Source organism: Coregonus lavaretus, assembly GCF_964263955.1.
Source record: "Coregonus lavaretus genome assembly, chromosome: 9".
Classification (NCBI taxonomy): Eukaryota; Metazoa; Chordata; class Actinopteri; order Salmoniformes; family Salmonidae; genus Coregonus; species Coregonus lavaretus.
This window is the reverse complement of record NC_139996.1, coordinates 43,523,637-43,536,842: the sequence shown is the minus strand read 5'-3', so window position 1 is coordinate 43,536,842 and position 13,206 is coordinate 43,523,637. Positions and strand designations below refer to the sequence as shown.

The 13,206-nt window shown below is 42.5% G+C and overlaps 1 protein-coding gene across 2 annotated transcripts in view; it reads left to right on the top strand.

The window, feature by feature from the left end:
• The window catches only part of LOC311134700 (calcium-dependent secretion activator 2-like), a 239,946-nt gene that overhangs the window by 82,486 nt on the left and 144,254 nt on the right, over nucleotides 1-13,206 (top strand). For both annotated transcript variants that reach the window (XM_084168466.1, XM_084168465.1), the window contains exons 4-6: nucleotides 8,949-9,029; nucleotides 9,359-9,592; nucleotides 10,193-10,314. In XM_084168466.1, coding sequence (XP_084024592.1) covers nucleotides 8,949-9,029; nucleotides 9,359-9,592; nucleotides 10,193-10,314 — 437 coding nt within the window. The remainder of the gene's footprint in view (nucleotides 1-8,948; nucleotides 9,030-9,358; nucleotides 9,593-10,192; nucleotides 10,315-13,206) is intronic.

Genomic DNA, 13,206 nt, shown 5'->3' with positions numbered 1-13,206 from the left:
TTTAGAGGAAGTGTGACCTCACACGGGACAAAATTGTAACATTGTTAAACCACAAGCTCCAACAAATTTGGTCAATGGAACCTGTTGTTTATTGACTTACTGGTCATGAACTCAGGAACCAGGTGTGAACGGAGCCTACAGCACTGCAGTGAAACTGGTTATTGTTGTACTACGGCTGTAATTCACTTTAAGTGATCTTTTCCGTAATTATTTCTTGCAACCCCAGGGGCCTCAGTTACCATGATGGATTTAAACTGTGTGCCCCAATGCCTGCGTTATTTAGTCAACCGTTATTCACAGCCATCCCTACCCCTGTAGACCGAGGGTTTAGGCATGCAGCCGAAATGGAAATGACTGCTTTAAATCTTCCCTTTCTGACTGATGTTTCTTGTTTTGTTGGAATTGACCGATGCAAGCAGCAACATGTAGCAATATATGAATTGGAAGAGCAAGTTTTTCATGCTGAAGGTTATTGACAGACAGTGGCCATATATCCTTCTCATTTGTATGCCTTCTTAATGGGTGGCTGTTGAAATTATAGGATATTTTGGCTGTTTTGTGTCAAGACTAGTACTTGTAAATTAATGTCATTATGTATGGCTGAGTTTTACATCTGAAGCTACTAATTAGAGAATTCCTTTCAGATGAATGGGCAAATTGCATTTCATTGGTTGCAAACAATATGATGTTTTCGTAATTAAGCCATGTTTATGCTGTGTCACTGCACATGACAAGTTATTGTGACGCTTACATTTCCTGTATGGAATGAAAATACACTGCCTTATTTACTAATTAGCCATAAGTTATCAATGAGAACTGTTGATTATCTGTTTTATTTGTCTAATTACATATCAGGCATGGATATAGATTACAGTGGGGAAAAAAAGTATTTAGTCAGCCACCAATTGTGCAAGGTCTCCCACTTAAAAAGATGAGAGAGGCCTGTAATTTTCATCATAGGTACATGTCAACTATGACAGACAAATTGAGAAAAAAAATTCCAGAAAATCACATTGTAGGATTTTTTATGAATTTATTTGCAAATTATAGTGGAAAATAAGTATTTGGTCACCTACAAACAAGCAAGATTTCTGGCTCTCACAGACCTGTAACTTCTTCTTTAAGAGGCTCCTCTGTCCTCCACTCGTTACCTGTATTAATGGCACCTGTTTGAACTTGTTATCAGTATAAAAGACACCTGTCCACAACCTCAAACAGTCACACTCCAAACTCCACTATGGCCAAGACCAAAGAGCTGTCAAAGGACACCAGAAACACAATTGTAGACCTGCACCAGGCTGGGAAGACTGAATCTGCAATAGGTAAGCAGCTTGGTTTGAAGAAAACAACTGTGGGAGCAATTATTAGGAAATGGAAGACATACAAGACCACTGATAATCTCCCTCGATGTGGGGCTCCACGCAAGATCTCACCCCGTGGGGTCAAAATGATCACAAGAACGGTGAGCAAAAATCCCAGAACCACATGGGGGGACCTAGTGAATGACCTGCAGAGAGCTGGGACCAAAGTAACAAAGCCTACCATCAGTAACACACTACACCGCCAGGGACTGAAATCCTGCAGTGCCAGACGTGTCCCCCTGCTTAAGCCAGTACATGTCCAGGCCCGTCTGAAGTTTGCTAGAGTGCATTTGGATGATCCAGAAGAGGATTGGGAGAATGTTATATGGTCAGATGAAACCAAAATATTACTTTTTGGTAAAAACTCAACTCGTCGTGTTTGGAGGACAAAGAATGCTGAGTTGCATCCAAAGAGCACCATACCTACTGTGAAGCATGGGGGTGGAAACATCATGCTTTGGGGCTGTTTTCCTGCAAAGGGACCAGGACGACTGATCCGTGTAAAGGAAAGAATGAATGGGGCCATGTATCGTGAGATTTTGAGTGAAAACCTCCTTCCATCAGCAAGGGCATTGAAGATGAAACGTGGCTGGGTCTTTCAGCATGACAATGATCCCAAACACACCGCCCGGGCAACGAAGGAGTGGCTTCGTAAGAAGCATTTCAAGGTCCTGGAGTGGCCTAGCCAGTCTCCAGATCTCAACCCCATAGAAAATCTTTGGAGGGAGTTGAAAGTCCGTGTTGCCCAGCGACAGCCCCAAAACATCACTGCACTAGAGGAGATCTGCATGGAGGAATGGGCCAAAATACCAGCAACAGTGTGTGAAAACCTTGTGAAGACTTACAGAAAACGTTTGACCTGTGTCATTGCCAACAAAGGGTATATAACAAAGTATTGAGAAACTTTTGTTATTGACCAAATACTTATTTTCCACCATAATTTGGAAATAAATTCATGAAAAATCCTACAATGTGATTTTCTGGATTTTTTTTTCTCATTTTGTCTGTCATAGTTGACGTGTACCTATGATGAAAATTACAGGCCTCTCTCATCTTTTTAAGTGGGAGAACTTGCACAATTGGTGGCTGACTAAATACTTTTTTTCCCCACTGTATGTAATTATTACTAATACATTTTCAGCCAATGGCTAATACTAGCTAATATACTGTACTTGCTAATGAGTCCTCAGATTATGGTATGTTATTCTGAGGTACAATTCCACCTTTGAAGTTTAAGATGAGAAATTGATAAAAATAAAATAAAGATCAGCTAAATTGTTGGTATTCATTAGGACCCCATTAGCCGCGGCAAAAGCATCAGCTACTCTTCCTGGGGTCCACATGAAACATGACATAATACATAGTACAGAACATTATCAAGGACTGAAATAAAGTTGAAGTCGGAAGTTTACATACAGTGGGGAGAACAAGTATTTGATACACTGCCGATTTTGCTGGTTTTCCTACTTACAAAGCATGTAGATGTATGTTATTAATTATCATAGGTACACTTCAACTGTGAGAGACGGAATCTAAAACAAAAATCCAGAAAATCACATTGTATGATTTTTAAGTAATTAATTTGCAGTTTATTGCATGACATAAGTATTTGATACATCAGAAAAGCAGAACTTAATATTTGGTACAGAAACCTTTGTTTGCAATTACAGAGATCATACGTCCTCTGTAGCTCAATTGGTAGAGCATGGCGCTTGTAACGCCAGGATAGTGGGTTCGATCCCCGGAACCACCCATACGTAAAAATGTATGCACACATGACTGTAAGTCGCTTTGGATAAAAGCGTCTGCTAAATGGCATATTATATTATTATACATTTCCTGTAGGTCTTGACCAGGTTTGCACACACTGCAGCAGAGATTTTGGCCCACTCCTCCATACAGACCTTCTCCAGATCCTTCAGGTTTCGGGGCTGTCGCTGGGCAATACGGACTTTCAGCTCCCTCCAAAGATTTTCTATTTGGTTCAGGTCTGGAGACTGGCTAGGCCACTCCAGGACCTTGAGATGCTTCTTACGGAGCCACTCCTTAGTTGCCCTGGCTGTGTGTTTTGGGTCGTTGTCATGCTGGAAGACCCAGCCACGACCCATCTTCAATGCTCTTACTGAGGGAAGGAGGTTGTTGGCCAAGATCTCGCGATACATGGCCCCATCCATCCTCCCCTCAATATGGTGCAGTCGTCCTGTCCCCTTTGCAGAAAAGCATCCCCAAAGAATGATGTTTCCACCTCCATGCTTCACGGTTGGGATGGTGTTCTTGGGGTTGTACTCATCCTTCTTCTTCCTCCAAACACGGCGAGTGGAGTTTAGACCAAAAAGCTCTATTTTTGTCTCATCAGACCACATGACCTTCTCCCATTCCTCCTCTGGATCATCCAGATGGTCATTGGCAAACTTCAGACGGGCCTGGAAATGCGCTGGCTTGAGCAGGGGGACCTTGCGTGCGCTGCAGGATTTTAATCCATGACGGCGTAGTGTGTTACTAATGGTTTTCTTTGAGACTGTGGTCCCAGCTCTCTTCAGGTCATTGACCAGGTCCTGCCGTGTAGTTCTGGGCTGATCCCTCACCTTCCTCATGATCATTGAGATCTTGCTTGGAGCCCCAGACCGTGGGTGATTGACCGTCATCTTGAACTTCTTCCATTTTCTAATAATTGCGCCAACAGTTGTTCCCTTCTCACCAAGCTGCTTGCCTATTGTCCTGTAGCCCATCCCAGCCTTGTGCAGGTCTACAATTGTATCCCTGATGTCCTTACACAGCTCTCTGGTCTTGGCCATTGTGGAGAGGTTGGAGTCTGTTTGATTGAGTGTGTGGACAGGTGTCTTTTATACAGGTAACGAGTTCAAACAGGTGCAGTTAATACAGGTAATGAGTGGAGAACAGGAGGGCTTCTTAAAGAAAAACTAACAGGTCTGTGATAGCCGGAATTCTTACTGGTTGGTAGGTGATCAAATACTTATGTCATGCAATAAAATGCAAATTAATTTCTTAAAAATCATACAATGTGATTTTCTGGATTTTTGTTTTAGATTCCGTCTCTTCGCAGCATACAGTTGAAGTTGGAAGTTTATATACACTTAGGTTGGAGTCATTAAAACTTGTTTTTCAACCACTCCACACATTTCTTGTTAACAAACTATAGTTTTGGCAAGTCAGATAGGACATCTACTTTGTGCATGACACAAGTAATTTTTCCAACAATTGTTTACAGAAAGATTATTTCACTTATAATTCACTGTATCACAATTCCAGTGGGTCAGAAGTTTACATACACTAAGTTGACGGTGGCTTTAAACAGCTTGGGAAATTCCAGAAAAAGATGTCATGGCTTTAGAAGCTTCTGATAGGCTAATTGACATCATTTGAGTCAATTGGAGGTGTACCTGTGGATGTATTTCAAGGCCTACCTTCAAACTCAGTGCCTCTTTGCTTGACATCATGGGAAAATCAAAAGAAATCAGTCAAGACCTCCGAAAAACAATTTTAGACCTCCACAAGTCTGGTTCATCCTTGGGAGCAATTCCCAAATGTCTGAAGGTACCACGTTCATCTGTACAAACAATAGTACGCAAGTATAAACACCAAGGGACCACTTAGCCATCATACCTCTCAGGAAGGAGACGCGTTCTGTCTCCTAGAGATGAACGTACTTTGGTGCGAAAAGTGCAAATCAATCCCAGAACAACAGCAAAGGACCTTGTGAAGATGCTGGAGGAAACAGGTACAAATGTATCTATATCCACAGTAAAATGAGTCCTTATCGACATAACCTGAAAGGCCGCTCAGCAGGGAAGAAGCCACTGCTCCAAAACTGCCATAAAAAAGCCAGACTACGGTTTGCAACTGCACATGGGGACAAAGATCGTACTTTTTGGAGAAATTTCCTCTGGTCTGATGAAACAAAAATAGAACTGTTCGGCCATAATGACCATCGTTATATTTGGAGGAAAAAGGGGGTTGCTTGCAAGCCGAAGAACACCATGCCAACCGTGAAGCAGGGGGGTGGCAGCATCATGCTGTGGGGGTGCTTTGCTGCAGGAGGGACTGGTGTACTTCACAAAATATATGGCATCATGAGGAAGGAAAATTATGTGGATATATTGAAGCAACATCTCAAGACATCAGTCAGGAAGTTAAAGCTTGATCTCAAATGGGTCTTCAAAATGGACAATGACCCCAAGCATACTTCCAAAGTTGTAGCAAAATGGCTTAAGGACAACAAAGTCAAGGTATTGGAGTGGCCATCACAAAGCCCTGACCTCAATCCTATAGAAAATGTGTGTGCAGAACTGAAAAAGCGTGTGCGAGCAAGGAGGTCTACAAAACGGATTCAGTTAAACCAACTCTTTCAGGAGGAATGGGCCAAAATTCACCCAACTTATTTTGGGAAGCTTGTGGAAGGCTACCCGAAACGTTTGATCCAAGTTAAACAATTTAAAGTCAATGCTACCAAATATGAATTGAGTGTATGTAAACTTCTGACCCACTGGGAATGTGATGAAAGAAATAAAAGCTGAAAGAAATAATTTTCTCTATTATTATTCTGACATTTCACATTCTTAAAATAAAGTGGTGATCCTAACTGACCTAAGACAGGGACTTTTTACTACGATTAAATGTCAGGAATTGTGAAAAACTGAGTTTAAATGTATTTGGCTAAGGTGTATGTAAACTTCCGACTTCAACTGTACATCAATTTAAAACATCACACATAGCCAACATATCACTACATATACACAATATCTAGGTCTAATACACTGTACAGTGCAAATTACAATACAATATATATATAAAATAGCTGTCTCTTCACAGTTCCCTTTGTGCAGTAAGGTGTTGTTTTATCTGTTTTTTACAACTGGTTTTATTGCTAGCTTGAGTGACCTGGCGTGGCAGAGAGTTCCATGTAGTCATGGCTAGGGCTCTTGCGGTGACCGTTTTACCGCCACACCAGCAGTCACGAGTCATGAAGGCAGTCAAATTCCACGTGACCGCTTAGTCACGGTAATTAGGCTTCTCCAAGCTCTGATGCTGCTGATGGTCTTTAGTAGCCTACCAAACTTGCTAACTGCCTGGTACTCAGCACTCTATTGTCCCTCTAATCACTCTGACATCAAGGCAAATGTAATTGAAAATCTAATCAAACACTTCATGAGAGCCCAGGAGCTCATGTTGCGCAACATTTTTTATAGGTAATGCAATTGCGCGAGAAAACAGAGTGACGGCCTCTATAAAAAAAAAGAGGAGGATCCCATCAGCTTTCTATAGGCTAGGCCTACTATATTTATTTCTCAACTTTCCTAATATTAAGCACATTGCTTATCTACAACAGGAGTATAGCCTACCTGGCTGGCATGAAAATGAATCACGGGAAACGCGTCCTCCATTCGCTATTTAAGTGCATAGATTACATGTATTTTTTCCCCTGCCCCTGTTTCGAGACAGGTACATGATAATGGTCCATTCTAAATCAAAATAAATTCCACACATATATTATTTAGTATATGTAAAGACAAGATTAAATCAAGAATAGTCTGATGGGTGACAATATTAGCCTATCACTTGTGAATGATATATTATCACTTGTGAATGATGCCCAGCATAAGGCAAGAAACAATACGTACCTTTTTTTGCGACTTTTTAAAATCTTAGTCGCACACCTCATGTAGCCTAGCCCATAGGCCTATATATTTTGATAAGGTTTGCATCACAACTAAAGTGGCCAAATAACTTCTTAAAATTAAGCACATTGATCCACTTTACAAGGGGTGTAGAGCCTAACTGGCTTATAATGTGAAAAATTGCCTAATAGTTTATTAACATTTTAAGCTAAACATTCTGATCTGTTGCGTCAACCTCGTTGCGTAAAAAAAGTTTTTTTGATGCTAGTGGTTGTATTAATTTTGGATCTATCGCATCCCACAACTGTCCCAGACTATGTTTGGAATATTTATTTCTCGCACAGAATAGGTCAACTTTTGTGCTATGGGGGATAGTAGATTGACATAGGCTAGTGCTTTTGCTGTTCGTTAGGCTTACTGATCTTGTTGGCTGACGAAAAGTAAATGTGGACAGTTCTTCTTTCCAATATCTTCAATATGCACCTTGGAATGGGATAAGGATGCGCGTAGTTGCGTCCCCGATGTGTCTGTCTTCACTTGTAGCCTGTGAGAAAGATCAGATCACATGATAGAGAGCCATGTGAGTGAGAGGTGCTTCGGAGCACGCAGCACTCAGGGAGAAGGGACTTATAATTGTTATATTTAGCCCAAGGGTACAATGGCCACTGACCGCAAAATGCATGGATTTTTTTAGGGTGCATTACGGCCACACAAAGGGGATGCCGCTGGGAAATTCGGGACATTATCAAGTGCTTGTCAAATTGTGAATGAGAGACTGATGAAGTGGGTACAACCTACGCAAAAAAACAAAGCAGAGCTCATGCCTTTCAAGCGACTTGAACAACTAAAGTTACATGAATATGTCACGATCGTTGAGAGACGGGTCAGACTAAGGTGCAGCGTGATATGCGTACATGTTTATTCACCCAAATAAACAATACAAACAAAACAAGAAACAACGTAAAGTGAAGTCCTCAGGCTATACACATACAAGCCTATCCGGAACAAGATCCCACAACTAAGGTAGGCAAACAGGCTACTTAAGTATGATCCCCAATCAGAGACAACGAGCGCCAGCTGCCTCTGATTGGGAATCACACCCGGCCCAACCTAGAAATACACATCTAGATCCTAAACATAGAAATACTAACATAGATCCTCACGCCCTGACCAAACCAGCTGATTCAGTCAGTACACACAGCAACATGATGGAAAGCATTTATACCAAGGATGTTCCATGGAATATCACTTATAACATTTTATCAAATGAGATGACATTGCCTCACCAACAGGTGGAGATTGACTATGTGTGTTTCTCTGGTTCGATCAAACTCGACCTTTCTGATCCCACACAGATTTTTCCTGGAATAAGTACATGAAATGACCGCTGGAGTGCACCTTAAAAACGTCACTTGTTAAGTTTGAATCAGTTGTGCCACTCTTTAAAATCACATTAGGGTTCGGAGTTTAGACTTATCGAGTGTAAACAGCATTGTGGTGTGTGTGTTTGTATGTTTGTGTGTGTGTAATGGCTTTGTATGTCTGTATGTGTGTTTGTGAGTGGGTATGGAAAATCCTGGCCAGCGAATGCTCCAGTTGCACATATTTCTGTGTGTCTGTGCCAGCCATTCCCCCCTCTCTAGAGAAAAAGACTCCCTGTTTGCCTTAGAATATCAATGAATGTGCTCTTGGGAAACTGCATAGTGCATGCACATTTTTGTCAGTCCACAAAAGGAAATCCTATCATGTCTGCTTAGAGCTATACATTTTTTTGCCAAAATAAATAACATTATTTGGTAAACACCCCATATCTTTTCATTTATTGTCTTACATTCTTGATCAACCTGTTGATTGATCCTCAGCTCTTGATTGGTTAATTTACACTCTCTTTCCTAGTCCTCAACTCTTGATTGGTTGATTAACACTCTCCTTCCTGATCTGTGGTTTTTAGCTGGACAATGTGGACGAGCAGGCAGCCCAGATCCGCCGGGAGCTGGATGGAAGACTACAGCTTGCAGAGAGTATAGCCAGGGTAAGTCCTATACCTACAGCCCTCAAACTAACAATGCTATGTAAGCCAAGAACAGTGGTCATCAGCTCTGGTCATGGAGGGCTACCAGGTGTCCAGATATATTTTTTTTCTTCAGCCAAGTACTTTCACACCTGAATCAACTAGTCAACTACACATTCATTAGTTAAATCAGCTTTGTTAAAGCTGGATGGACACCGTGTAGCTCACTGGGCCGGTGATTGTTGACAACTGTTTCAGAATACTTAAAAGAACATCTTGTGATCACTGTAGTTACAAACTGCTACAACAATGGATGCACAACTCTTCCTCTAACACTGACTCCCTCTCAGGAGAGGAAGTACCCCAAGTTTGTGTCCAAAGACATGGAGGCCATGTACATCGAGGAGCTGCGCTCGTCTGTCAACCTGCTCATGGCTAACCTGGAGAGCCTACCGGTGTCCAAGGGAGGCCCCGACTTCAAACAGAAGCTAAAACGCTCCTCCATGAACAACTCCTTCCTGGACATGGGCGACGAGACAGAATTCCTCTCCAAGTCCGACGTGGTCCTCTCCTTCACACTGGAGGTGTGCGTGGTGATTTCATCTTGTAATCATGCCCAGTAGATGTTTAGCAGTACACTCAGGTCGCTTACTCACAGTCAAGATAATTGATGTGTTGATTATTCTGGTTGATTTGTGAAAGAAAGATCAATGTGTATTTGACGTATATTTACATTAGTCTGTTAGTAGTTTTATTACATTTACATTTTTGTCATTTAGCAGACGCTCTTATCCAGAGCGACTTACAGTTAGTGCATACATTTTTCATACTGGCCCCCCGTGGGAAACGAACCCACAACCCTGGCGTTGCAAGCGCCATGCTCTACCAACTGAGCTACAGGGGACATGTTTTATCTATTCTGGGTTCAGCTTGAGGGTTATTGTGTCTACTAAGGGGCCAGACAAAATAAACAAAACGTATCTGCTCTTTGATGTTCCTTAGTGTGTGTGTGTGTGTGTGTGTTCCTACATGCATGTGAGTGTCCCCTCTGTGGCTGCAGGTTGGGATTCTGTGATAGTGCCTCGACTGGATTTACACGACCCATTGACTCCACGTCTAATGCTGCCCTTTTTATCTGCAGTAGTGTGGAGCTGACCATGTCCTCTCTCTGTTGCTGTTTGCAGATAGTGATAGTGGAAGTGCAGGGCCTGAAGTCGGTGGCTCCTAACAGGATTGTGTACTGCACCATGGAGGTGGAGGGAGGAGAGAAACTGCAGACAGACCAGGCAGAAGCCTCCAGACCACAGTAAGTCAACAACAACAACAAGGTTGCATGTTAAATCGCTGCAGCGGCCACATCATTTATTGACTGTGTTCACTGTCATTCACTCCAGATAAGAGTGTCTGCTTAATAATGACTGTTCAGTCATGTTTTGAAATGTCAAGTGAACGGTAGTTGGTGTCTTGAAAAAACCTTCCAAGTAACCTTTTCAGGAATTGAGTAATACGTTGTTGTTTTTTCAGATCTATTGCCATATATTAATGGAAGTTCACATCGCATTTTGAGTGACTTATTTTAGTCCTAGAGTCATGAAAACGTCACAGAACATGGCTGAGAAGGACTACTTTTACTAATTTAGTTTATATATATATATTATTTTTGTAAAAAAAAAATAGATACAAGGTTTTTCCAGGACGTGTACAGGTAATATGTAACAATGTCCGATTGGTTTCATTTGGAACTATCTCAGAAGAGACATACACTAAATGACCAAAAGTATGTGGACACCTGCTCATCGAACATCTCATTCCAAAATCATGGGCATTAATATGGAGTTGGTCCCCCCTTTGCTGCTGTAAAAGCCTCCACTCTTCTGGGAAGGCTTTCCACTAGATGTTGGAACATTGCTGCGGGGACTTGCTTCCATTCAGCCACAAGAGCATTAGTGAGGTTGGGCACTGATGTTGGGTGATTAGGCCTGGCTCGCAGTCTGCATTCCAATTCATACCAAAGGTGTTCGATGGGGTTGAGGTCAGGGCTCTGTGGAGGGCAGTCAAGTTCTTCCACACCGATCTCGACAAACCATTTCTGTATGGACCTTACTGTAACAAGGCCTTCCCCAAATTGTTGCCACAAAGTTGGAAGCACAGAATCATCATTGTATGTGTAGCGTTAAGATTTCCCTTCACTGAAACTAAGGGGCCTAGTCCGAACCATGAAAAACAGCCCCAGACCATTATTCCTCCTCCACTAAACTTTACAGTCGGCACTATGAATTGGGGAAGGTAGCGTTCTCCTGGCATCCACCAAACCCAGATTCGTCAGTCAGACTGCTAGATGGTGAAGCGTGATTCATCACTCCAGAGAACGCATTTCCACTGCTCCAGAGTCCAATGGTGGCGAGCTTTACACCACTCCCAGCCGACACTTGGCATTGCACATGGTGATCTTAGGCTTGTGTACGGCTGCTCGGCCATGGAAACCCATTTCATGAAGCTCCCGACGAACAGTTTTTGTGCTGACTTTGCTTCCAGAGGCAGTTTGGAACTCGGTAGTGAGTTTTGCAACCAAGGACAGATTATTTTTACATGCTACGCGCTTCAGCACCCGGCGGTCCCGTTCTGTGAGCTTGTGTGGCCTGCCACTTCGCAGCTGAGCCGCTGGTGCTCCTAGACGTTTCCACTTCACAATAACAGGACTTACAGTTGACCGGGGCAGCTCTAGCAGGGCAGAAATTTGACGAACTGACTTGTTGGAAAGGTGGCATCCTATGACGGTGCCACGTTGAAAGTCACTGAGCTCTTCAGTAAGGCCATTCTACTGCCAAGGTTTGTCAATGGAGATTGTATAGCTGTGTGCTCGATTTTATATACCTGTCAGCAATGGTGTGCTTGAAGTAGCCGAATCCATTAATTTGAAGGGGTGTCCACATACTTTTGTATATATAATGTAGGTGTGTGTGAACATTTCATGACTTTAATAGGAACCTGAGTGTTTACAGCAGAGAGAGAAGGGCCTGTTTAGGTCTAATTTGATGATCCTTGGTCTTGGCATGTCAGCTTTTGTAGATGAAATAAACGTACATGCGGACGCATGGCAGCCATACCTGATGGTAATACACTCAGACCTTAGCTTTGAAATGCTAACAATGTGCTGCATTTCTGAGATAAGGAGAGTAAAACACAGACGTTCCATGTAACACAGACTCCTAGTTTTAACATCTAAGGCCATAGAGAGCCGTTGCTTCCCCAGAGCATTGTTTAATGTTCCGAATAGCGCCTATTAAAGCTGGGAGTTGTTTTGTAATGCAATGGGGGTTGGATGGTAGTGAGCACACTTGATAGCTCTGCAGTCTTCTCCCATCTGAATCATCATGACACAGCGCCAATGACAGTTCTGGATCCACAGAGCAAAGCCACGCCAACCTCCTTTTCGAGTGGTGACTTTTCCTCCGCTGTCCACTTCACTTGTTTTTCAGCATAGCGGGTGAATGGTACCATTTGGGAGGTGAATAGACAGCATGGCACACAGAGAACTGGAGTTTGTGTTTGGTGGTGTAACTCCGGGCTACCGTGCCATGCAGGTTCAGGGTTAGGTCAAAGAGTTGTCTGAGCTCACAACATAATTTCCACTTCCTTTGTTAGCGTTGCTGAAAATGCCGACTGGCTTCTTAGTCATCCCGCAAGAGTTCTGGGCCTGTCCAATTTAGACATGTCTTGTAGTAGCCTATGTAACTTGTGATAATGAAGTATTGGAGTGTATTCTTTAACACTCTTGCTCAAAGTTTATCCCCCACCTGATTGAAATGGAAATGAATGAAGATAAAGTCCAGGTTCTGGCCATATTAAAGTATGGTATTAAGTGAAGTCCGGCTGCTGTGCCCTTTAAACATGTTGTCTGGGGGAACACTATTTTAATTATATTTCGTTCCACCTCATTTAGCTGAAGATTTATCATCTTGTCCTCCAAAGCTTACATTGAAAATATTACAGGCTCTTGAGACTTCTGGCCACCGAATTATCATATCATCCATCCACATAGCAGAGGGATTCAGTAATAGCCTCTGTTGTGTGAATGTGCACTGCATTATCCCTCCTATCACATCATGAAGTGGCTATTGTCTCACAGCCTCCGGCAAAATTAAAATGTCTGATGATTAGGTACAGTAACAGTGAGTCGTTGCTTGTTGCCGTGCCT